Raw genomic sequence first — 25,388 nt, 5'->3', positions numbered from 1 at the left:
AATCCTGAATCTGTAAGAAAAACACTGAACTAAGAAATCTAGGAGCTGCTTTTTATGGAAAAAAACAAACAAACAAAAAATAAAAGAGGGAAACTGCTGGTTGATTTAAAAATAAGTACCAGAGTCAAAAAAGAAAAGGACGAATTCACTACCAATGCAGATGAAATTAAAGCAATTATTAGGAACTATTTTTGCCTAATTACATACCAATAAATCCGACAACTTAAATGAAATGGATGAAGATTTACAATATAGGTTAATAGAAGAGAAAACAGAATATCTAGCTCTCAATGAGCTGTCTAAGAAAAAATCTCCAAGACAAAATGGATTCATAAATGACATCTACCAAACAATTAAAGAATAGTTAACTCCACACTATATCAACTATTTTGAAAAATAAAGGAGTCCTATCAAATTCTTTTTATGATACAAAAATGGTATTGATCCCTAAAGCAGGAAGAGCAAAAACAGAAAAACTATAGACCAATTTCCATAATGAATATTGATGCAAATTTTGAATAAGATATTAACAAGGAGATTTTTGCAAAATATCACAAAGATCATACAACACTATGACCAGATTAGTTTTATGCCAGGAACTCAGGGATGGTTCGATTTATTAGGTAAATTGTCAGTATAAATGATCATATCAATAAGAAAAATCATTTGATTATCTTAAGATGCAGAAAAAGCTTTGAACAAAATACAATACTAATTCCTATTAAAAACACTAGAAAACATAGGAATAATTTGTGATTTTTAGATTCTCTCCATCTTGCTTGGTCTTGGTCTAGCACCCAGGAATGTGCATACCCACAATACACGGGCATGTGCTAGCAAATGACAAATCAGAAACAGCGGACAGACCCCTGGGCTGTCCTAAGTCAAGCTAAGCTATCATTGGTACAGATGAGACTGGGGAAAGTGGCATAAAATTGTCTATATAAGGCACATCACTTCTTCTCTCTCCCTCTTTCCCCAGAGAGGCGACTCTGGCTGGCAGTGTGCTAAGACATCTCAGTGTGGTGGCAGCTATTTGTCTGGGTTTGGCAGTGAGTTTGCCCTTGAGCTGACTCAGGCTCAGGCATCTTGGCTGAGCCCTTTTGGAGTTCAGGCTGATTCCTTCCTCTTTCACACTCCAAAACCTTACTTTCTAGATCCCCTAATCTTCCCACCCAATACAAGCCAGGCAGGAGAAATCCTTTACTCTTTCCTTCTCCCTTTTTCTTAGTTTCTTTCCACTATATCAATTAAATCACCATAAATTTCCAGCTGACTTGGGTATTTTATTATTTGGGATTTTCCCTGGTGACCAATTAAATTTAGATTTTAAGTCACAACACTAAAATTATCTTTACAAATTGGAACTTTCCTTAAAATGATAAGTAGTATCTATCTAAAATTATCAGCAAGCATTATTTGTAATAGGGATAAGCTAGAAGCCTTCTCAATTAGATCAAAGATGAAGCAAAGATTACCTATTACCATCAGTATTCAATACATTATTCACTATTCAAATACATTATACACTATTCAAAACATTATTCAATATTATTCTAGAAATGCTAACTACAGCAATAAGAGAAAAAAAGAAACAAGAAATTAGACTAGGCAATGAGGAAACAAAACTACCACTTTGCAGATGATATGATAGTACCCTTAGAGAATCCTAGAGAATCAACTAAAAAACTAGTTGAAATAATTGAGAACTCCAGCAAATTTGCAGGATATAAAATAAACTCATAATCACCAGCATTTCTATATATTACCAACAAAGTTCAGCAGGAAGTGATAGAGAAATTCCATTAAAATAAATTCAGACAAGAAAAAATACTTGGAAGTCTACCAAGACAAACACAGAAACTATATGAATACAATTACAAAACACTTAATACAAATAAAGTCATATGTAAACAATTGGAAAAATATTAATTGCTCACAGGAAGGCAGAACTAATAGAATAAAAATAATTATTCTATCTAAATTAATTTACTCAGTGTCATACCAAACTACCAAAAAATTATTTCACAGAGCTAGAAAAAATTGTAACAAAATACATCTGCAAGAACAAAAGGTCAAGAATATCAAAGGAATTAATGGGGGAAAAAATGTGAAGGAAGGTGGCCTAGCAGTATCAGATTTCAAACTGTATTAAAGATTGGTAATCATTAAAACAATCTGGCTAAGAAATAGTGGTAGATCAGTAGAATAGATTTAGGTACACAATACACAGTAGTATGTGACCATAGTAATCTAGTGTTTGATAAACACAAAGATCTAAGGTCTTGGGACAAGAATTCACTATTTGTCAAAAACTGCTGGGAAAACTAGAAAGTGGTTTGGCCAAATTTAGTTTTAGACCAATGTTTCACATTGCATACCAAGAAAAAGTCAAAATGATAGATACTACCTATCATTTTAAGGAAAGTTCCATTTATTCTTGTGTTTTCTAGTGTTTTTAATAGGAATTAGTATTGTATTTTGTTAAAAGCTTTTTCTGCATCTTGAGATAATCACAAAAGCAAATTAGGGGACCATGGAATAGCTAACCTGTCTGATCTGTGAATAAAGATTTATCACAAAACAAGAGACAGCATTATAGTTTATAACATAGGTAATTTATTTACATTAAATAAAATGGTTTTGTGCACCACACAACACCCAATGCAGCCTGAATAAGAAAACAGAAAACTGAGAAAAAAATTTTACAGCAACTTTCTGTGATAAAGGCAGTATCTTTCAAATCCACAGAAAATTGAGTTAAATTTATAAAAAATATGAGTCATGTTCCAATTGATAAATAGTCAAAGGATATAAACAGGCAATTTTCAGATGAAGAAATTGAAATATATAGTTACATGAAAAAAAATGCTCCAAATCACTACTGATCAGAGAAATGCAAATTAAAACAGCTCTGAGATACTTCCTCACACTTACCAGATTGGCTAATATGACAGAAAAGGAAAATAATAAATGTTAGAGAGGATATGGGAAAAACGGGACAGTTGTGAACTGATCTAACCATTCTGTAGAGCAATTAGGAACTATACCCGAAGGGCTATAAAACTATGCATACTCATTGACCTAAAACCACTACTAGGTCTGTATCCCAAAGAAATTTTTTAAAAAAGAATGAGAAAAGGATCTCCATGTATAAAAATATTTATGGCAGCTCTTTTTGTGGTAGCAAAGAACTGGAAATTGAGGGAATGCCTATCAACTGGAGAATGGTTGAACAAGTTATGATATACTGTCATAGAATATTACTATGGTGCTATAAGAAAAGATTAAGCTTGTTTCAGAAAAATCTGGGAAGACTTATATGAACTGAAACAAAGTGAAGTGAACAAAACCAGCAATATTGTACAATGATCAACTGTGAATGACTTGGCTCTTCTCAGCAATACAATGACCCAAGACAATTCCAAAGGATTTATGAAAAATACTATCTACTTCCAGAAAAAGAACTGATAAGAGTCTAAAGCATATATTTTTTTTACTTTATTTTTCTAAGGGGACTTTTGGGGGTGAGAGTTTGGAGCAGTCTTTTAAAACATGGCTAATAAGGAAATGCATTTTTTTTTTTTGCATTACTGTACATGTATAATCTATAGCAAATTTCTTGCCTTCTGGTGTTGGAGTACAGAGGAAGAGGGAAAGAGAATTAGGAACTCAAAATATTTTATAAAGAATGTTAAAAGATGTTTTTACATGTAATTGTGAAAAAAAAATCCTAAATTAAAAAAATAGCTAAGATGTGAATTTTTTCTGTGGGATTATATATATATATATATATATATATATTTTTTTTTTTTACAAATGAGGTATTTTTTGGGGGGGTAAAGAGTAATGGAGAGGAGGTGTGTGAATTATAGTGCTAAAAAAAGTGATGAATCATTTAAAAAACTCAAACAGAAACTCAGAAAGGGACATAGACAAACTGGGCAATTTAACCAGGTTAAGTCTGAATTATACAAAAAAAAGAGATTTATAATATTCTTATAGGAAAATGTTTGTTTTTGTTGCTGTTTGTCAAATTCCCAGTAATATCATTTTGCAAGATGAAATCAGCTCTGAAACTCACGCCTCAGCATCCCCTTACCTATGGGGCTTCTTCTTACTCTCTGATGGGAGAGGATGGAGATGTACATTGGAGAGCTCCTCCCATATTCCTCTTAAATGTAAGGATCTAATAAGGCATTTTCTTCCTTTCTCACAAGCTGCTCCCCTGATCTTCCTGTATGATGAAATTAACCCTCTAATTCACATCTCCTCAGATCATTTTCTCCCAGGCTGCAGGATGTCACCTTGCCCCAGAGCTGGATACCCTCATACCCTTGCTCTTTTTCAGCTCCTTTTTGTGTGTTGTCCCCTCAGAGCTCCTTGAGGGCTGGGAATGTCTTATGTCTTTTTTTTTAATATCCTCAGAGCTTAGCACAGAGCCTGGCAAATAGCAGGCCTTAATAAATGCTTGCTGAGGAAAATTATGGCAAAAAAGTTTTGCCTTCTATAAAATCAAAATTTACTTTTCTTCAGTTTGTATTTATTGGCCTTAGTTTTCCCTCTTAGGCTAAGGAGAACAATTCTGATCCTTTAATGTAATCATCTAGGCAGTCAGAAAACTCTCAAAGAAGGCATTCAGCAGTTGCTGTACTAATAAAACATATTTCATATTCACTGTGGCCTTAAGTTTCATTATAACTATAAATGCCTTTAAAAAAACCAAAACACCTTACCTTCTGTTTTGGAATCAATACTAGGGATCAATTCTAAGGCAGAAAAGTGGAAAGGGCAAGGCAATTGGGTTTAAGAGACTTTCCCAGAGTCACATGGCTAGAAAGTATCTGAGGCCACATTTGAACCCAGGTTATCCTAACTCCAGGACTGGAACTTTATCCACTAAACTACCTAACAGCCCCCAAATAACTTCTTTAAGAAAAAAAAAAGTTTCTCTGGAGGATCTTTAGCACTTTAGAGTTTAAATTAAAAAAAAAAAACAACTAAAAATGTGACCTATACATATACCCACCTGGAGCTGTAAATTCCATCTTCTCTCATCAAAGAAATAAGGTCTGGTGAGGAATTCAAATATGTCACTCAATTATAAAATCTCTTAATATAAAGGCCTAATTCCATTTCCTCCCCTAAAGAGCCTTATTAATCTATGCACCTTGGTGCATTCAAGAAATAAATTGATTTGACAAAGCTAAGATGCTATCATCACAATCAATGGTTCCATTCCTCCTAAATGGGGCAAAGGGATCTAGAATAATTCAGAAACCAGTTGAGATAGAGAAAAAAGGGTGGAAGAAAGCTGAGACTAGGCTAGTGCCATAGAGAATGATTTCTTCTGTCAGAAAGACACTTTATATTGAACAATTGCTCTATTAAATGCTGATGGCTGTTCCCAGGTGAAAACTAGGATACCCACCCACAGCACTAAGTGGCTTCTTACACTGCTTTTCCATTTTGTAGATGGAATGACTACTTTCAGACATGAAATATAACCCAGATTAAGCATTAAAAATGCAAGCAGGATTCTCAAAAATTACATGAGGGGGAGCCCATTAGAGGAAATGTCACCAGTGTGCCAAAGACAAAAGAGACACTTTCCACAAACATTACTTGCCTGCATAAAATGCTTTGCAGTCAACTTCAAAACCCTAGACACAAATACATTTGCCCCATTTCCCTTGGGCCTTTTGCGAAGAGGGAATGAGGAAAACAGGTTAAATTATCACCTGGCTTTCACTTGCCAGGAGACCCTGGTGTTTCACAGAAATCCAAGAGGCTACTGTGCAATATAGTATTAAAATAGCATGATCCTAAACAGAAGGATTAGCAGTTAAGGCTGGTTCAAGAATCTATTCTCTCTGCAAGGTATGTACCAGGAATCAAATTAATCAAAATTAGCTATTTTTATTGCCTGGCACTCATCCAATATAGATGGATACTCTTTATAATCAAATGATTGGTGGCAAAATTGGTTTAATGTCCCAGGAAGCTAGTGCTATTTGGAATCTAAAATTGCTACTTGATGTGAAGCTCAATGAATCAGAAACTTAGATTTGGAAGGAATGTAACCCCAGGACTCAGAGCATGGTGCCTAGCACATAGCTGGCATTCAATAAATGTTTACTGATCGATGTGGTCTAGCCCTCCTTTAGGTAAAAATCAAAGACGAGGAAACTGAAAACCTGGAGAGCCTTATTACTTGTCCAAGGTCACATAATCACTCTTCAGTAAGATGTGAGAATTGTTCACATGGCTGCACACTATACTCTTATATAAAGGCATGTTAGCCTCAAGTCCAGGGAGTTAGAAGACTACAGCTCAGGTCTAGCCTCTGAAACACACAGACTGTAATCATGAATAGGCCAACTGGATTCTCAGTGATCCTAGACTATAGTAGAGGGAGGTTCTCTACACTAAAAAAGTCACAGTGGAAATAGAATTTATCAGTTAGTTCCTAAAACAAACCTCAAAATGGATTTAACAGTCACCACTATGAAGGAGTGTAAAGTGATCCCAGAAGTCAAAAGATATAGGCTTACAGGCAAAAATAATTTACCTAGCAAAACTGAATATAATCATATAGGTTCAAAAACAACGGGCTGCTCTTATTTGCTGATATTAAAAGAATGGAAAGAGAGAAAGGAAAGTTTGGAAATACTATCTCATATAATTGGGGTGTGCAAAATATAAGTCTATACAATAAGGAGGAAGGGAGGAAAGGCTGCCATTTGAACTGGTCAAAGGACAGAGGAATATACACAAATACAACTGGGAAGGAAAACAGAAGGAGGAGTTGGAGAGAGAGTAGATTAAGTAGTGGATTAGCACTAATCAAAACAAACTCTAAGGCTGTACAAAAATATTCACTGTTCTTTTTGAGGTGAAAAAGAATGGGAAACTGAGGGGAAGGAAGGGTGTCTATCAATCATAGATTAGCTGAACAAGTAATAATATATACATTTAATAGAATACTATTGTGCTATCAGAAAGGATGAAGGGAATGAGTTCAGAGAACCCTGGTAAGAACTGTATGAACTGATACAGACAGAACAGAACCAGAACAATACAATATAACGTCCAATCAACCATATTTCTAGAAGACTTAATGAGGCCTGTTTCCCACCTCCAGAGAGAAGTGAATGACTTTAAGAGTGCAGAATGAGACATATACATGTATACATTTATATAGATATGTGTGTATACATACATAAATATTTCTTGGTCAATACAGAACTGTTTTGTTTGATTATACATGTTTGTAACAGGGCTTTTCCTTTTATTATTAATGGGGGAACAGATTTTGGGTGATTTTTAAAAATAATTAAAAAAATTTTTTAAATAAAATGAATGGCTCCCCAAATGACAAATGGTCAAAGGATATGAACAGGATATGAATTCTCAGATGAAATTAAAACTACCTATAGTCATATGAAAAAATGTTCCAAACTACTATTGATTGGAGAACTGCAAATTAAAACAACTCTGGGATACCTCCTCACACCTAACACACTGGCTAATATAACCAAAAATGAAAATGAAAAAATGTTGAAGAGGATGTGGGAAAATTGGGACACTAATATACTACTGCTGGAACTGTGACCTGACACAACCGTTCTGGAAAGCACTATGGAACCATGACAAAAGGGCCATAAAAGTAGGCATGTATACCCTTTGATCTGGCAATACCACTACTGAGTCTGTACCCCAACAAGATCAGAGATAGGGGGAAAGGACCTACTTATACAAAAATACTTTTAGCCTTTTTGTAATGGCAAAAAATTGGAAACTGAAGGGATGTCCATCAATTGGGGAATGGATGAACAAGTTGTGGCATATGGTTGTAATGGAATACTATTACACATACATAATAAACAGGATGAGTTCAGAAAAACCTAGAAAGACTTCTATGAATTGATACAAAGTAAAATGAACAGATCCAGGAGAAAAGTGTATACAGTAACAGAATTAATTACAGGATGATCAACTGTGAAACTATTATCAGCAAAACAAGGTTCCAATATAACACAAAGTGATACATGATAAAAAATGCTATCTATAGCCAAAGAAGGAACTATTGGAATCTGATTGCAGATCAAAGTACAACATCTTTCACTTTATTTCCTTCTATCACAAAATGAGCAATTTGGAACTATATATTGAATGAAAGTATGGGTAGAACCTATATCAGACTATTTCCCACCTCAAGGAGGTGGGAGGTAGAGGGACCCAAATTCTAAAATGTCAGAAAACAATTGTCAAAAAGTGTTTTTATGTTTTTATATGGAATTGAAAAAACTGTTTTTTAGTAAAATAAAATGAATGGACCGGACTATACAATCTCCAAGTTCCTTTCTAGCTCTAAATCTATGATTCTATCACCCTCTCTGGGTCTCCATTTATTTTCTCATCTGTAGAATGATGGAATTAAGACTATCTAACCTTTAAGGCCTTTAATCTTTAATTTTTAAGTCTTAATAGCATATGATAAGTAACTGAAGGAAGCTTGCCAAACTGTCATTTTTTATTGCCTGAAGGACTCCACAGCACAACTGTTAAGTGTTTCCTAACTATTGCTAAATTATTTGAAGAACTAATTGGTCAGAATTAAGTTTCCTGCTGGAAAAATATGAGCAGGAAAAAAAGAGGCTGGTGAACAACTAATTGTAGCTTACTGAGTGTAAATAGATACTCAGTGATTAAATGAGTTCTCAGTTGCAAAGAAAGAGTATGCACTTGTGGAGAATTGAATTACATACAATTGCATCCACTGATATTGTATGATGTAGTACATGTGATTTTATAATGGGCAAAAACTGGGCTAAAAACCAACAACAAACAACTAAAGGAAGTATTCTTCTGACACTCCATAGTATGGAGGTGACTTTAGGTTCTCAGGGGCTGGTTCTACTAGAGTACAATTCCACTAAGTTGGAAAGACATTAACGACTTTTGCTTACCATCTAAGATCAAATGTAGCTATGCCCATCCAGACTAACTGCTAGTAAAATTCTGCCCCTGACCCTGGAAATTCTCAAAAAATGAAATCTTCAGCAATGCTGCTCTGTGAGTGGGAGTTAGGATCCACAACGATGCAACCATTGATGCTTGAGGTACTGAAGTAAAAAGGTGAACACCCCTCAGCATATTGGCTTTAGTGACACGTTGCCTCATAATGCTGTTTTAAGACTTCTGAATCATGTATGGACAAGGACTAAAGTAAGGGTACTACTATCCAATAAGGACTGCTCCCTCCTCCAACAAGAAAGAAATGAATGACTTGCTAACTCAGATATGGTAAGATTAAATAAGCAAGAGAGAAAATCTGAAAACCCAAGGTCAAGCCCATATGAAAAGTTATAGCAAGAACTAAGATTTTTAGTTATTTCTTTAAAAAAGTCAGTCAACAAGAATTTATGAAGCTCCTGCTGTGTGTGAGGCACTAGTCTAAGCACTGGGGATTCAAAGAAAGGCCAAAGACAGTCCCTGCCCTTAAGGAGCTCCCAGTCCAATGGGACATTTTAAATGTCTATCAATTAGGGAATAGATAAAACAAATATGAATACATGTTTGTAACAGAACATTACTGTACCATGAGAAATAATTCCAAAAATCATGGAAAATTTTACATAAACTCCTTGAAAAATAGCCTCCACTTCTTGTTTCCACTTCCCTTTTTCTCATTTTCTTCTAAACATTTTGAAATGAGGCGTTCAACTTCATTATTCAATTGAGACTTCTCTCTCTTAAAACTTACTACTGACTTTTTTTTTTAAAACTCCTTCTTCCTGACCTAATAACAACTCTAAACAGAAGGGTAAGGAATAGGCAAACAGTGTTAAGTGACTTGCCCAGAGTCATATAGCTAGGAAGTGTTTGAAGCCACAGTTAAACTTATGTCCTCCCAACTCAGGGCCTAACAGTAAGGAAGAGACAGCTGGGGCTAAGTGTCTTGCCCAGGGTTACATGGCTAGGAAGTGTCTGAGGCCTGATTTGAACTCAGGTCCTCCTGACTCCAGACCTGGTGCTCTATCCACTGTGCTAGGTCAATGACTTCTCAGTTGCCATATCTTTTTTAAAAAAATTTGATCTTTATTTTATTCCAATAAAAAATTATTTACAAGATCTTTATTTTATTCCAATAAAAAATTATTTACACAATTAAATTACACATTTTATTCCACAATTTACACAATTACACATTAGTTTTCCAAAGTTCATATTGTCTCCTGCCTCTCTGGAGTTGATAAGCAATTGCATTAGGTTATACATGTATTATCTTAGCTGCCATATCTGATGCCTCTTCTCAGTCCTCATCTTTCTTTCTTTCTTTTTTTTTTTAAACCCTTACCTTCCATCTTGGAATCAATACTGTGTATTGGCTCCAAGGCAGAAGAGTGGTAAGGGCTAGGCAATGGGGGTCAAGTGACTTGCCCAGGGTCATACAACTGGGAAGTGTCTGAGGCCAAATTTGAACCTAGGACCTCCCATCTCTAGGCCTGGCTCTCAATCCACTGAGCTACCCAGCTGCCCCCTCAGTCCTCATCTTTCTTGACCTTTTGGAATCATCTGACCTATTGATCACACCCTTCTTTGACTTTTCATGATACTACTCTCACTCTTGGTTCTCCTCTTACTTGTTCCCTTCTCAGTTCCCTTTACTAGATATTCACCCTTGTCAAGGCCTACTTGTGGGTATACCAGGGCCAGACCCTCTGTCCAGGGATCTGTTCTCATTACACTATCTTACTTGATACCAACATCAGATCCTACTGATTGAATGATCAGCACTATATTGATCTATATACCTAGCCCTAGTCTTTCTCCTAAGCTCCAGGCTCATCATAATCATCTAATGAACATTTAGAACAGGACACCTCACATGCATCTCAATCTGAAAATAACTATAAAATGCTTAGGAACACTGATCAATGCAATAAACAATCATAATTCTAGATAAATCTTGAAGAGACATGCTGCCCACTTATTGACAGATAGCACAGGGTAATACCTTTTTTTTTTTAACTTGGCTAATGTGGGAATTTGTTTTTGTCTTTTTTTGTATCCTCATGGCCTAGCTAGCACATAGTTGGTACTAAATAAACATTTATTGACTCGATCATTAACTAACACTTGTATGACCTTCATTAAAGGAATGAAAAGTGCTTTTTAAGCCTTAAAACATTCTAGAAATGGGAGTGAGTAGATAATGTTATTTTGAAGTAGGTGGACCCTGCCTTACCAAAAGATCCCAATCAGTTCTGGTATGTTCTCTGTGTACTTTTCATAACATTGGCCTTGATGCACTTGGGGGGGCAGGGGTGATTCAAGTGGCTTTTCAAGTTTAACTTAGAAACTGATTTCAAAAGTAGTCTTGCCGAAAAAATGATGCCATTGTAAGGGATCTAATCAGGTGGCATTCCTAATTCATTTGTGCTATAGGTGGTGCAGATTTATGTTCTACTTTCTCTTAAAAACATGGGTTTTACTTAAGGCCTTTTACTTTTATATAAGTCATTTTAGAACATGCCACCTCCCCTAACAAAAGGACAATCACAATACCCCCTCTGAGTCAACTATCCAGTGTATATATATATATATATACACAACTATCCAGTGTATATATATATACACACACACACACACACACACCCTAGTGAGAAATAGTGAAGAGTTCAGGATGACTCCTAGGTTTCAAGTTGGGGAAGTTAGGTGGTAAGAAAGGCTTAGGACATTATTATTCTCATTTTACAAATGAAGAAGCCAAGGCTCAGAGAAGTTGAAGGATATGCCTAAGGTCTTGGAGCTGGAAGCACTAAAAGGGATTCAAAAGTAGTTATTCCAATGCCAAATCTCCACTTTTTCTGCTATTCTCTGACAAAAGACTGTTTCTGGAAAGCCAAATGGGGGAAATAATCTCAAGATTTCCTTCATGGAATAAGTGAGATTTTCTAGTTACAAATAATTGTGTTTGTAGATGGGAAATCAACCAGAAACCCAATAGTTCTGTTCAATCTCACATCTTGAGGGGCATGGTCATAGGACTACATTCCCATTCTGTAAGCATCTCTTCTACATCTCCTCAATTTTCCCCAATTAGATTAATGCTGAAAGTCAATCAGGAAATAAGAAGTGAAGTGTTCATTTCCCACTTAACTAACAGCCATTCAGCTGACCTCCTTCACTTGCTGTAACTTTCCATTAGTTTCTGTTCCTCTATATTGAGAGCATTAGTTTTGTTGCCCTCAAACATTTTCACACTTGTTTTTCAAACTGGCTTTAGATTCTCTGGATAAAGGTTGATTATGTCTCTCAGAAATGTGAGGATATTTGAAAAAGCCTTGGCTCTAGAGTCTTAAGATGTGGATTTGAGTTATTTAATGGTTGCATAACCCTAAGGCAACAAAATAAACCAACCTCTCTGAGTTTCAGTGTCTTATCACTAACAGCACATTAAAAAGAAATCAGGGTCTAAATCTGCAAAAACAATAAGGCAAAAATCCTTTTTCCTGCAGATATAATATTGAAAGCTCACATTTATATAGGGTTTTTAAATTTCAAAGCAAATTCTTTACAAAAACTCTGATGTAGGTAGTATGAGTAACAGGATCCCCATTTTACAGATAAAGAAACTAAGGTACCTAGAGAGAAACAGCCTGTTTGTAGTCACACAGTATCAGAGCCAAGATCTGAAGCCAAGTCTTCAGAGCTCTATTATGCCATGCCCCTAATACCAAAGATGCCTTTCTTCCCAATCCTTTCATTCATAAGGGCAAAAAGTTCTGACAAAACAATGTGTTGACAAACTGATACACTGACTTGATTGGTCACATAAGCTTTATGACCCTAAACAAAGAGGTTTCTGGGCAAAAGAACTCTCACAATGAAAATCTTTGATGGGAGAGCCTTTTAACTTTCTGAGATGACTCAATGATTTGAGCAAAATTGGGATAACCTCTCTGGCACAGTCAAGTGTATTTCATCAATCGATTATGGGGAGAATCCCTTCTCATGTGGCAAAAAGCAATATTTCTTTCATGTCTTAAAATGATATAGAAACTGATGTCCCCTTACCTAACACTTCCTGTAGCTAAGACTTCTTATCCAGCCCAAATAATTTTCTTTGGCTGTAGCTACATCCATCACCACTATGGAGAAAAAAACAGATATTCAAAGAGTGACTTTCACTTGCTACAATCTGTTGTCAAAGCTCACAAGGGAAACAGAAGTTCATGGTTCATGGGCTTGAGGGGAAAGGAGAGGGGGAGTTGAGGAGAATGTGAAATCTGAAGATATAATCAAAATATCCCTGTTGGGTATTTTCAAATCTAACAAAGATATCCTGGATCTCTGAAAAGATATTTTCAGACCTGGTAAAAGACAGCAGATTATGGATTGGACAGTGGGGCCCAGAGGAAGTGTGCAGCCTTGCTGATAAGGTTCTACCTGGATTTGAGAGTACTTGCTCTGCTAAGGATTAAACTGCCTTTACATTCTATGATTAAAACAGAAAGACAGTTAGGAATCCTTATTTTTAAGGGGATAGAAGAGATAGGCTGAGAAAAGTTCCAAAAACTAAGCTCTTAGTTAAAAATGCTTTGAGGGTTGACATCCTAGAAGACAACTATCTACAGCTCCCATAATCCCTCTCATTGTCATACCAGAAGTTTCTAAATTCAAGAGATGTTGCTGATCTGATGGGAGAGTATTTCTTAGGTTCTTTAGAGAGGTAAAAAAGGGCCATTAGAATCTGAAGTGTTGGGAGAGATTTAAGACCAAGAATTCATTTTACAGATGAGAAAATTGAGGCCCAGAAGCCAAAATCATAGAACTTACTTGGTGTCATCACTAGAATTTGAGTCCTGTCCTCATGATTCCCAGCATGGCAGAGTGGTTCTCTTTCCACAAATGATAATAGCATACTTATAAAGGACTTTAAGGTGTGTACATGTTAAGTTCTTTGATGCTGGCAACAAACTTCTAAGTTAGGTGCTATTGTAATGCTCATTTTACAGATGAGGAAACCGAGGCAAACAAAGGTGAACTGATTTGCCCAGCTAATAAGCACTGGAGGCTGGATTTGAACTCTGGTCTTCTCCATTCTATCACTTTTCCCAGTACCTCACTTAGCTACTAGACCTCAGCTTCCTTACTCTTTCCTCAGCTTGTCCATGCAATTTAGTCTCAAGAATGATTTAAGAAAAGACCAAGGGAGCATACATGAGAACTCTCACACCTAATGGGTTGTCATGTATGAGAGAGAGAAGGCCTGGACCACCCTGTTCCAAAAGGAAGATCCAAAATTCATGGACGGGAGTCAAAAGGAAGAAGACCTTGGTCCATTTCAAAAAGTAATTTTCCAACACTTAGAATTTATCAACTGTTTTCTCTTGTCACATGGACAACAGCTTAAAAACACAAGAATGAAATGTGCCCCATCCCCCAGCCTTTAGAATTGGCTGTTATCAAATAAGAAAAGTCAGAAACTAAATAAAAGATAAAAAATAGATAACTTATATAAAGTTTCTGCATACAAAATTAATGTGCCTGAGAGGAATTGAATAGAAAAAAAGAATTTTATAAAAGTTCTCTGAGTTGGGTATCCAAGATATATTAACAATTAACAAATAAATTTTTATATATATAGTTAGTTATAATAGCCATTCCCCATAAACAAACAGTTCTTAAAAGATGGAACAGCGAAGTATTCATAATCAAATGAAAAAATGCTAGAAATCACTAATAAGAGATACACAAATCAAAACAACTGTGAGGTTTTACTTCATGCTTTACAAATTGGCAAAGATGACAAAAAAAGCTTGAGGGGTTGTGGGACAATAGGCATACTATTATTAGTGAAGCTGTGAATTGATACCATCATTTTGATAAGCAATTTGGAATTACATAAAGGGACTAAAATATCATATTCTTTGACCCAGAGATTCCCTTCCTGGCTTTATATCCTTCAAAGAAGCTACTGATGAAAAGAAAGTCTCCAAACACTCCCAAAATATGTATAGCTGCACTTTCTGAGACAGTTAAGAATTGGAAATAAAGTGGATGCCCATCAATTAGTGAATGGGTAAACAAATTCTGGTAAACTAATATAATGTAATATTATTGTGCTGCTTGGAAGTAGCTAGGTAGCACAGTGGATAAGAGTGCAGGGCCTGGAGTCAGAAAGACTTATCTTCCAGAGTTAAAATCTGACCTCAGACACTTCCTAGTTATGTGACCTTGGGCAAGTCACTTAACCTTGTTTGCTTCAATTCTTCATCTGTAAAATGAGCTGGAGAAGGAAATGGCAAGTTGCTCCAGTATCTTTGCCAAGAAAACCCCAAATGAGATCACAAAGAGTCAGACAGGACTGAAATGACTGAACAATAACATGAAATAATGAAAAAGACAAAGATACAAAGAAGCACAGACTTAAAGTGATACAGAGTAAAGTAAGCAAAGAAAACAACATATACAGTATTTACAAAAAAAAAGGGAATGTAACAAAATTATAAAGAATAATAAACAGGATTTGTAAGGATAGCTAGGAGAGGACAGCCCTTCGTGAAGCTAGAAGGTCCATCTTTTCTCTGCTCACACCAGGTTAGTTCTGGCCTTCATCATCTCTTGTCTGGCATATTTCAATGGCCTATTGGCATTCAATCCCTAAATCCAACATATCCTTTTGCCAGTTCTCATTCACACAGACTCCAAATTGATCATCCTAAAGCTAGCATCTGAACATGTCACTCTCCTGCTCCAGAAGCTCCAGAGCCTTAGAATCCAAAACACCTCCTTGTTCACTAGCCTTCAGTGGCTTTTCACTTACTCCCAGAGATGGTTCTCGGCACATACCAGCCAATTGGCAGTAGTGAAACCACTGAACTGGTTCATTCATCATCTCCATCCCCACTGAGCTACTGGTTCTTTGTCTCCATCCCTTCAGATCCACTTTTAAAAGAGTTGCTTTGCTTTAAGCCAGGAAAGGAATCATATTATGGTTTTCTTCTGTAATCATGCTTCATACCCAGAACAGTAGTCCCTGGAGAGCTCTTGTTTTAATTTTGGGGTGCCCTTTCTATTGTGTGATGCACATGACACAGCAAAATGTCACTCTGCCACACACATTTGCACGGGGAAAGTATTTGTGCTCCATAGGGCAGGGCCATTCCTTAAGGAATTCCAATACAAGTGCAACAGAGAAACTGGGTGGGAGCCCACTGGGCAGAGTACAATTTAAATGATCCATTTGGCTGATTTCCTGGCAAATGCTTCAAGTGCTGGGTGGAACCCACAGAGCTCCACCCTGACCCGGAAGAACAAGAATGTTCAGTAGGGGGAGGCTCTGATATGTTCTCTACTAAAAGAGCAAGGGAGTTAGCTGGTCCTAGGTTTAGAACTCCAGATAGCCTAGAATACACGTTCTAAACCAGGGTTTTTTATTCATGATAAGAAGGCGACATTAGGCAGAACATTTGAAAGTCTTTCTTTCCTACTTTCAAAAAGCTTTGAAAACTGAAGTATAATAATAGCTAACACTTATATAGTACTTACTAGAGCTAAGCACTTTATAATCATCATCTTTATAATAACCCTGGGAAGTAAGGCACCATTATTATTCCTATTTTACTGGGGTCCAACAGTTAAGTGTCAATGGCCAAATTTGAACTAGGTCTTTGACTCTAGCCCCAGCATGCTATTCACAGAGCCACCCAACTGCCTTTAGCACTCTACGATCAATTCATTTTGCTTTTATGTGATCATTTAAAATTTGTTTCCTTCTGTATACCTTTCTTGGGTCTCCCTTCTCAGCAGTTTCATTCTTGTCATCATCTTTGAGGAATTTCTAACTAATGAAAATTGGAGAAGATGGGAGACTAGAGAAACTCATCTTTGAGATGATCCCCAATTTCTTTACCATGTATTTCCAAATTAACAATATAGTTAACCACAATCTCTTCATTAACTAGGAGCATGGAGGATCCTAATTCTCCACAACCACATCCCAACTAGACTCTTAAATCTTTGGCAAGATGCCTGGGACATAGTAAGCAATTAATGTTTGCTGACTGACATGTATAATTCAAAGTAAAATGTGGAGGATATAACCATGGAAAAATTCTCTTAATCAATTAAACAAAAATTTTTAAAAATGTGATGGAGGGTAAAGAAGAAATATTGACAAGGAGCTCTAAGAAAAGGTGAGGAAGGAGACCAATCAAAAGTCTGATAAATGTCTTATTATTCTCCTCTGTGCATATTTTGTTCTGGTCCAAATTAAATGCTCTGCCAACCCATAATTTCTGTGACTTTCTTTGCTCAGTCTGTTCTCTACAAGCGGTATTTCTTCTCTCCTTTTCCCTCACTAAATACTCATGTTCCTTTAAGTCCAACTCTGATGTCAGCCCTTAAATCTGTTTGTATCTCTCTAATGTGTGGATGGTATAGTAAGGCAATCTACATTGGTGTTCCTTACATAAACACTAAAATATAAGGACCACTTAGGCAAGGACTAGGTTTTATGTAGATTTCTTATCTGAACAAAAATGCTTGATGGAACGAATGAAAGATCCTTAAGGTAAGGGGCTTTGCTTTTATTTTCATCTGTATCCGGGACACTAGCCCTTCGCTATCAGTTTTTTTGGTTTGGTCTCAGTAATCAAGTCAATAATCATTCAAAACTCTGAGAACACTGTACAGGCACTCAAAGAACCCAAGTTCTAATGAGAAATGTAAATAATGAACATTTATTAAGCACCTACTAAGTGCCACCACGGGAAATACAAAGAAAGGTAAAAATACTACCCCAGCTCTTAAGGAGCTCTCGTTCTATGGTCTGAGACAGCTTGTAAAGAGGGAGCATTTATTAGAAACCTAAGGAATGCCAGGTCCGGCGCTAAGCGCTCCACTTGTAAATCACACCCTAGTAAGTTTCTCCTGTACCTGGCAAGAAGGTGACTTGCCCAAGGTCACATGGCCCGTAGAGATTCAGTTTGGGACTGCACCCCTCCCCTCACCCAATCCTTTCCCCCCACCCCCCGGCCGGTACATCCGAGACACTTAAGTCTAGGGGAAAGGCGGGACAGACCACAACCTCCTCCCCGCCCAGGGTGAAGGCGAGGGTCAGCACTGGGGCTCTCCTCTCCTCCAGTGCCGAGGACGAGTACAGGTCAGAGAGTTTGGTTCAGGTTATGCGGAGGGTTTCTCGGCAAGCTCGTCCGTTCTCCAGCAAGCACCCACCCACACGCTCGCTCTCCAGCCCCGGACAGCGAAGTCTGAGGTTCTTTTCCCCCCACCTCCTACCGCGGACCCCAGCCAGAAGCCCGCACACGCACGCGCACTGTCTCCCCTCCTCCCCCGCCCCATTGGAATACTCTATTCCGCTCCCCACCTCCCCCGCCCCCTCCGAACGCTCTCTTCCTGTCCGCCCCCTCCTCTCGGGAAACTGCCCCTCCCCCCTCCCGCTTCGGGGGGACCCCCTTTCCACACACACAACTGCTCCCCCTCCTGCCTCTACCCCGCCAACTTCTCAGGCCCCTCTCAACAGGCGCAGTTGTCTTCCCTCCCTAGGCTCCATGCCCCTCACCTGCCATGTTCCGGACCCTGCCGCAGAGGGAGACGCATCACGGCCGGTCGAAGGCCGGGGACGGCACCTCAGAGCAGACAAAGGGCGCCGCCATGTTGGAGCCGGGCGGAACCGACCTCGCAGTGTTTCCCACGGCCGCCGCTTCCGGCGCATGCGCCACTGTCGTTCCGGCTGGCCGACCGGCAGACAGAGCGCATGCGCTATGTCCCAACTTCGACCCCCAGGAACCCTGGGGAATTTAGGGGAAAGAGGGACTGGGAGTCACGTGGTGGCCGCTTCTGAGCGCTACCATGACACCTGGACTGAGCCAAGGCCGGAAGGAAACCCCTAAGTTTTGACACATATCCCAAGTATTTCTATCTCTTCGCCGCTCCCCGTATGAACAGGGACAATTGCCAAGTTAATTAAATTCGAAAAGTATTCAAATTATAAATTAGAAAGGTGCTATGTGCCAGACACTATACTAGGCATGGAGGAAGAGGACAAAATTCAGTCCCTGAGGGGAAGCTGGGTATCTCAGTGGACTGAGAGCCAGGCCTAGAGAAGTCCTAGGTTCAAATTAGTCCTAAGACACTTACCAGCTGTGTGACCCTGGGCAAGTCGCTTGATTCCCATTGCCTAGCCCTAACCACTCTTCTGCCTTGGAACTAATACACAGTATTAATTCCAAAACAGGAAGGTATGGGTTAAAAAAAAATTCAGTCCCTGCTCACAGAACACTTATGTACTACTGATAAAAAACAGTTCTGCCCTTAAGAAGCTTACATTCTACTGATAGAATTATGGAGGTTAATACAAAGTATTGTGAGTCAGTCAATAAATATTAAGTGCTTATTCTTGCCACCCAATGGACTAAAATTAGGGATCAGGAAGCTCCTAGTGTAGGAAGTGGCACCTAAGCTAAGTCTTGAATGAACCTAAGGGATGCCAAGTGTCAGAAATGAAGAGGAATAGCTTTCCAGGCATGGAGGACAGCCTGTGCAAAGATGTAGGGGTAGGAGACCTATATGGGAAACTTTCAAGCAGGCAAGTTTGGCCAGAATGATAGTACAAGAAATAAGACTGATATCAGAAGTCAGAAATGATATCCATTAGAGTCACATTATCGAAGGCTATCCATATAAGACAGAAGAGTTGGGACCTACAGCTGGGGTTTATGGGAGGAAGACGTATGCCTATACAATAATAAAAAAAAAATTTAGGAGTTTTAGTGAACTGTGAGTTCAGGCTGAGTCAGGGGTGGACTGGAGAAGATGATACTAGTCTAAGTTTCTTTAATATTCATTTGGAGGGAAGTAATAGACCTGTTTTACTGCTGTATTCAAATTGAGTATTATTTTCTAAAACATTAAATCAGAATTATGTTTATCATTTTGTTGTTCTGTCATTTCAGTAGAGTCTGACTCTTCACGACCCCATTTGAGTTTGATTTTTTGGCAAAGATACTAGAATGGTTTGCCATTTCCTTCTCCAGCTTGTTTTACAGATGAGGAAACCGAGGCAAAGAGAATTAAGTGACTTGCTCAGGGTCACACAACTAGTAAATGTTGGAAGCCAGATTTGAACTCAGTCTTGCTGACTCCAAGCTTAGTGCTGGGTCCACCACCTAGATACCCATATTTATCCTATATGTACTTAAATATGTTGTTGTCATCACTCCTAGTTGAATGTATGTGTCCCTAAAGTTACCTGCTTATCTTAACCCCTCAGTATTTATAATTTCCCTAGTGATGCTCTAAATAAAACCCATTTTAAATTCCTGAGAATAGGAACCGTTTAATTCTTTTATCCTCAGTGGCTAGCATATAGTAGATATTTAATAAATGTTTGTTGGTTGATTTTTTTAAAGCCCTTATCTTCTACTTAGAATTGACACTAAGTATTGCTTCCAAGGCAGAGGAGTAGTAAGGGCTAGGCAATTAGAGTTAAGTGACTTACACAGGGTCGTACATCTAGGAGGTATCTAAGGCCAGGACCTCCTGTCTCCCTGCCTGGCTCTCTATCCACTGAACCACCGCCTCTTGTTGGTTGAGTTTTACTAATTTTGTTTGCTTATTTGTTTATTTCTTTTGAGCTTTTGTTTCTGGGTCAAATCAGAATTCCTTCTTATGCCATTTCTATTGAAAAATACCCATTACTGTTGAAGAAAAAAACTCTCCAACTAGATGCCAATCATCTGCTGCTGCTTTGTAGCAGATGTCAAGACAGAGAGGTGGAGAAAATATTGAAATGTCTTAAAAATCAGAGCCTGGTGGGGGGCAGCTAGGTGGTTCAGTAGATTGAGAGCCAAACCTGGAGGTGGAAGATCCTGAGTTCAAAGGTGCCCTCAGACATTTCCTAGCTGGGTGACCCTGGGCAAGTCACTTAACTCCCATTGCCTAGCCTTTACCACTCTTCTGTCTTGGAACCAATACACAGTATTGATTTGAAAACAGAAGGTGAGGGATAACTTACCTAGACAACTAGGAAGTGTCTGAGGCCAGATTTGAACCTAGGACCGCCTATCTCTAGACCTGGCTCTCTATCCACTGAACCACCCAGCCCCCCCCCCCCCCACCTAATGTTGTTCTAAGGAGCCTTGTGATCTACCTGTGCTGGTTGTTGGGAAACTGGTTATTCAGGGCCATCTGTAGTATTGTTCACACCTACAGGCAACATATAGGAACATAGGAAGGAGTTGATGAATTATAGAACTTTTGGAGGACGGTGAACCAAAGAACAGAGAATGCTTTAATCTGGAGAAGAGAAAACTAGAGGAACTGGGCACAAACTGGGAGTGAGATATAATTGGTTTATTTTATTACTTTTTTTTTTTAAACCCTTACCTTCTGTCTTGGAGTCAATACTGTGTATTGGCTCCAAGGCAGAAGAGTGGTAAGGGCTAGGCAATGGGGGTCAAGTGACTTGCCCAGGGTCACACAGCTGGGAAGTGTCTGAGGCCAGATTTGAACCTAGGACCTCCCGTCTTTAGGACTGGCTCTCAATCCACTGAGCTACCCAGCTGCCCCTTTTATTACTTTTTTTAAGAAAGCAATTCCTAGTTTATATATTTTTTTTAACTTCTGAGTTTGTTGATCTCTTTTTTGATTTTCAGAAATTAAGTTTCCTGTTTTTGCAGCAAAGTTCCATAGTGGATAAACTGTGGGTCCTGAGTTCAAGTCTTACCTCTGAGATTTATTAGCTGTGCAGCCCTGGGCAAACCATTTAATCCTGTTTGTCTCAGTTTCCTCATATAAAAAATGAGCATGGGGGCAGCTGGGTAGCTCAGTGGATTGAGAACCAGGCCTAGAGACGGGAGGTCCTAGGTTCAAATCTGACCTCAGCCACTTCCTAGCTGTGTGACCCTGGGCAAGTCACTTGACCCCCATTGCCTAGCCCTTACCACTCTTCTGCCTTGGAGCCAATACACAGTATTGACTCCAAGACGGAAGGTAAGGGTTATTTAAAAAAAAATGAGCATCCATCTTCCAGTGATATTGTGAAGATAAAATGAGATAATATTTGTAAAGTGCTTTATAAACCTTAAAGCCCTATATAAAAGCTAATTATTGTTATTATTATTATTTTAGTTGCATGCCTAGTTCTTTGATCTGTTCTTTTTGGTTGATAGAAGTGTGTAGAGATATAAATTTCCACCTAAGGACTGTGTTGGGTGCATCCAAAATATTTTATTGTTGTTCCATTTTTATCATTATCTTTAATGGAATTATCTATTGTTTCTGTGATTTGTTATTTGATCTACTAGTTCTTTAGGGTTAGGTTGGTCATTTTCTAATTAATTTATACTTCTTTTTCAGGCTTTGTATTGAACATCATTTTTTGTTGCATTATGGTCAGTAAAAGATGTATTTAGTATTTGTTTTTCTTTGTGCAGTTTTTATGCCATAATAACTAATTTGTGTAAAGATGCCATGGAGGGGGAAGCTGGGTGGCACAGTGGATTGAGAGTCAGGCCCAGAGATGGGAGGTCCTAGGTTCAAATTTGGCCTCAGACACTTCCTAGCTGGGTGACCCTGAGCAAGTCACTTAACTCCCATTGCCCAGCCCTTACTGTTCTTCTACTTTAGAACTAATATATAGTATTGATTCCAAGATAGAAGGTAAGAGTTTAAAAAATAAAATAAAGGTGTCTTACTACAAAGAATGTTTATTCTTTTCTATTCCTACTCAAATATCATAGATTATCGTATCTAACAGTTCTAAAAATCTGTTCTAGTCCTTAACTGCTTCTTGTTTATTTTTGTTAGATTTACCTATGTCAGAAACTAATATTGTTGCTTCTTTTTCCAAGAAATTATAGGAATTTAAAAAAAATTAATTTTCCTTTAAGTATTTAGATGCTGTACCATTTGGTGCATGTTTGTAAATATATAATTAAAAATCTGTTACCCTAAAAAAGAACTACATTTTTGGGAGCCCACCAACTTCCTGACATTATACACTTCCTATAGACAGAGACTAAATTGAGAGGGTGGGCCTCCTCCTTGCTCTTTGGCTTCCTGTCAGCATGGTGACAGTGGTGAGTGGGGATTTTGAAATGGGCTAACCAGCCATGGGCACATGGTCTTTATTTTGTATCCTCTTTATTCCTTGATTGCTAATGATCATTAATGAACCTCCTAAGATATAATATTTTATTATTGAGATCTAATTTTAATTTTTTCATAAGGTAGTGATATTAATTCACCATTTATGGTACTTTTTAGCATAATATAATTTCCCCCTATTTATCTCTTTAAATCAAGTTTGCTTTTGCTTTTGCCTTGTCTGAGATCATGATTTTTATCTCTGCTTTTTTGAATTGAGCTGAAGCATAATAGATTTTGCTTTAGATTTATATATGTTAAAGATTTCTGTGAATCTTTATATTTCAAGTATATTTCTACATATTTCTGGATTCTGCCTTTTAATACATTCTTCTGTCCTCATAGGTGAATTCATCCTTTTCACATTCAGAGTTATGATCACTAATTATTTTCTGGGTTGGGATAGGGAGACAATAGCTATCAAAAGAAAGCAGGATTAGATTTGCTACTCTTAGCCCCAAAAGACAAAACTAGGCATAATGTGTGGAAGTTGTAGAGGGGTGCATCACTAGAACCTTCTCTGAGGGGCTATGGCCGTGATGGTGAACCTTTTAGAGACAGAGTGCCAGGCCCTTCCCCCACCCCACCCCCTAGACTGAGTGCCATGTTCATCCCCCCCAGAGACCTTGTGCTGTGCTCCTCCCCACCACTGAGTGTTGGGTGCACCCTGCCCCTTCTCTATACAGGGGAGGGAAAAAGTGCTCCCAACCAGATGCTGGGTGGAGGGGTGGATGAAGTGGAGAATGTCATTAGGGAGTATAGAGAGGGAGAGGGGAGTGGCCCAAGTGCTCTGCTTCCCTCCAGCTCTGTGGCCTATGAGCTGCCCTCCTTACCCCCTGTGCACTCCCATTGAGCTATTGGGCAGAAGAGTGTGGGATGTGAAAAAATGTTGTCAGGCACATGGAGAGGGGGAGGGGAGCAACTCTGCCTGAGTCCCTCTGCCTTTCTAGTAATAAATGCTAGGGGTGGGGTAGCCAAGTGCCCAAAGAGAGTGCTCTGCATGCCATCTTTGACACCTATACCATAGGTTCACCATCACTGCCATAGGGTATATGATTCACAAGTTAGAGTATAAGACGATAGGTTGCATTTCATCTTCACATAATAACCAATCTTTTTTTTTGTAATGGAAATTTTTTTTACCAATTACATGTAATAACAAATTTCCCCATAGGTCTTCCTAAGTTATATGATCCAATTGTTTCTCTCCCTCCTTCTCTTCCCCTCTTCCTAGACATGGCAAGCAATTCAATCTGGGTTATACATGTATTATCATGCAAAACATATTTCCATGGTGTTCATTTTTGTAAGTGAATAATCCTATAAAACCCAAACCCTAAAACACATACCCAAATAGCCAAGTGAAAAATCATATGCCTTCATCTGAATTCCTGTTCCAACAATTCTTTCTTTGGAGGCAGATAGTATTGTTTTTCATAAGTCCCTCAGAATTGTCCTAGTATTGCTGATAGTAGCTAAGTTTGATCATTATACAGTATTGTTATTGTGTACAATGTTTTCTGGGTTCTGCTTATTTCATTCTGTGTAGGTCTCTCCAGCTATTCCTGTTCATTATTCCTTGCAGCACAATAGTATTCTATCACTATCATAAACCACTTGTTCAACCATTCCCCAATAGATGGATATCTCTTTAGTTTTTATTTCATTGCCACCACAAAAAGAGCAGCTATAAATATTTCTGAACAAGCAGGTCCTCTCCCATTTTTGGGACACAGACCTAATAGTGGTGTTATGGGATCAAAGGCTATGCATTCTTTTATAGTCCCTTGGGCATAATTCCAAATTTCCCTCCAGAATGGTTGGAGCAGCTTGCAGCTCCACCAGCAATGCATTAGTGTCCCAGATTTGCCCCAACCCCTCCAATATTTATCATTTTCCTTTACTGGCATATTAGCCAATCTGATAGATGTGAGGTGGTGCCTCAGAGTTGTTTCATTTTGCATTTCTCTAATCAAGAGGGATTTAGAACATTTTTATATGATTATTGATAACATTTATTTTTTCTTCTTCTGAAAACTGCCTATTCCTATCCTTTGACCAGTTGACAATTGGGGAATGACTCTAATAACCAATCTTGAGACTTGTCTCCAACACAATCAAACCTACCCTAAATCTCCAACACTTTTAAAAGTCTACTCCCTTTGTATAAATTGTATAAATTCTTAACCTCCAAGTTTTTAACAGGA

General features: G+C 38.1%; 1 protein-coding gene across 4 annotated transcripts in view; it reads right to left on the bottom strand.

Annotated features, from left to right (window-relative positions):
- ZBTB17 (zinc finger and BTB domain containing 17) overlaps nucleotides 1-18,807 on the bottom strand; it is a 53,595-nt gene extending 34,788 nt beyond the window's left edge. The window contains exons 1-2 of one of the 4 annotated variants that reach the window (XM_007491662.2): nucleotides 18,596-18,741; nucleotides 13,087-13,160 (exon numbers count right to left, since the gene is read on the bottom strand). Coding sequence is in view for 2 of the 4 variants with exons in the window: in XM_007491661.2 (XP_007491723.1) it covers nucleotides 18,596-18,602 (7 nt within the window). In the remaining 2 variants the exon portion in view is untranslated. Of the gene's footprint in view, nucleotides 1-13,086; nucleotides 13,161-18,595 lie in introns of all 4 variants that reach the window. The other 3 variants (XR_008911559.1, XM_007491661.2, XM_016422172.2) reach the window with 3 other exon arrangements.
- Nucleotides 18,808-25,388: the final 6,581 nt, after the last annotated feature.

Source organism: Monodelphis domestica, chromosome 4 (assembly GCF_027887165.1).
Source record: "Monodelphis domestica isolate mMonDom1 chromosome 4, mMonDom1.pri, whole genome shotgun sequence".
Classification (NCBI taxonomy): domain Eukaryota; kingdom Metazoa; phylum Chordata; class Mammalia; order Didelphimorphia; family Didelphidae; genus Monodelphis; species Monodelphis domestica.
The sequence above is the reverse complement of the archived record's forward strand: the minus strand, read 5'-3'. Positions and strand labels throughout refer to the sequence as shown.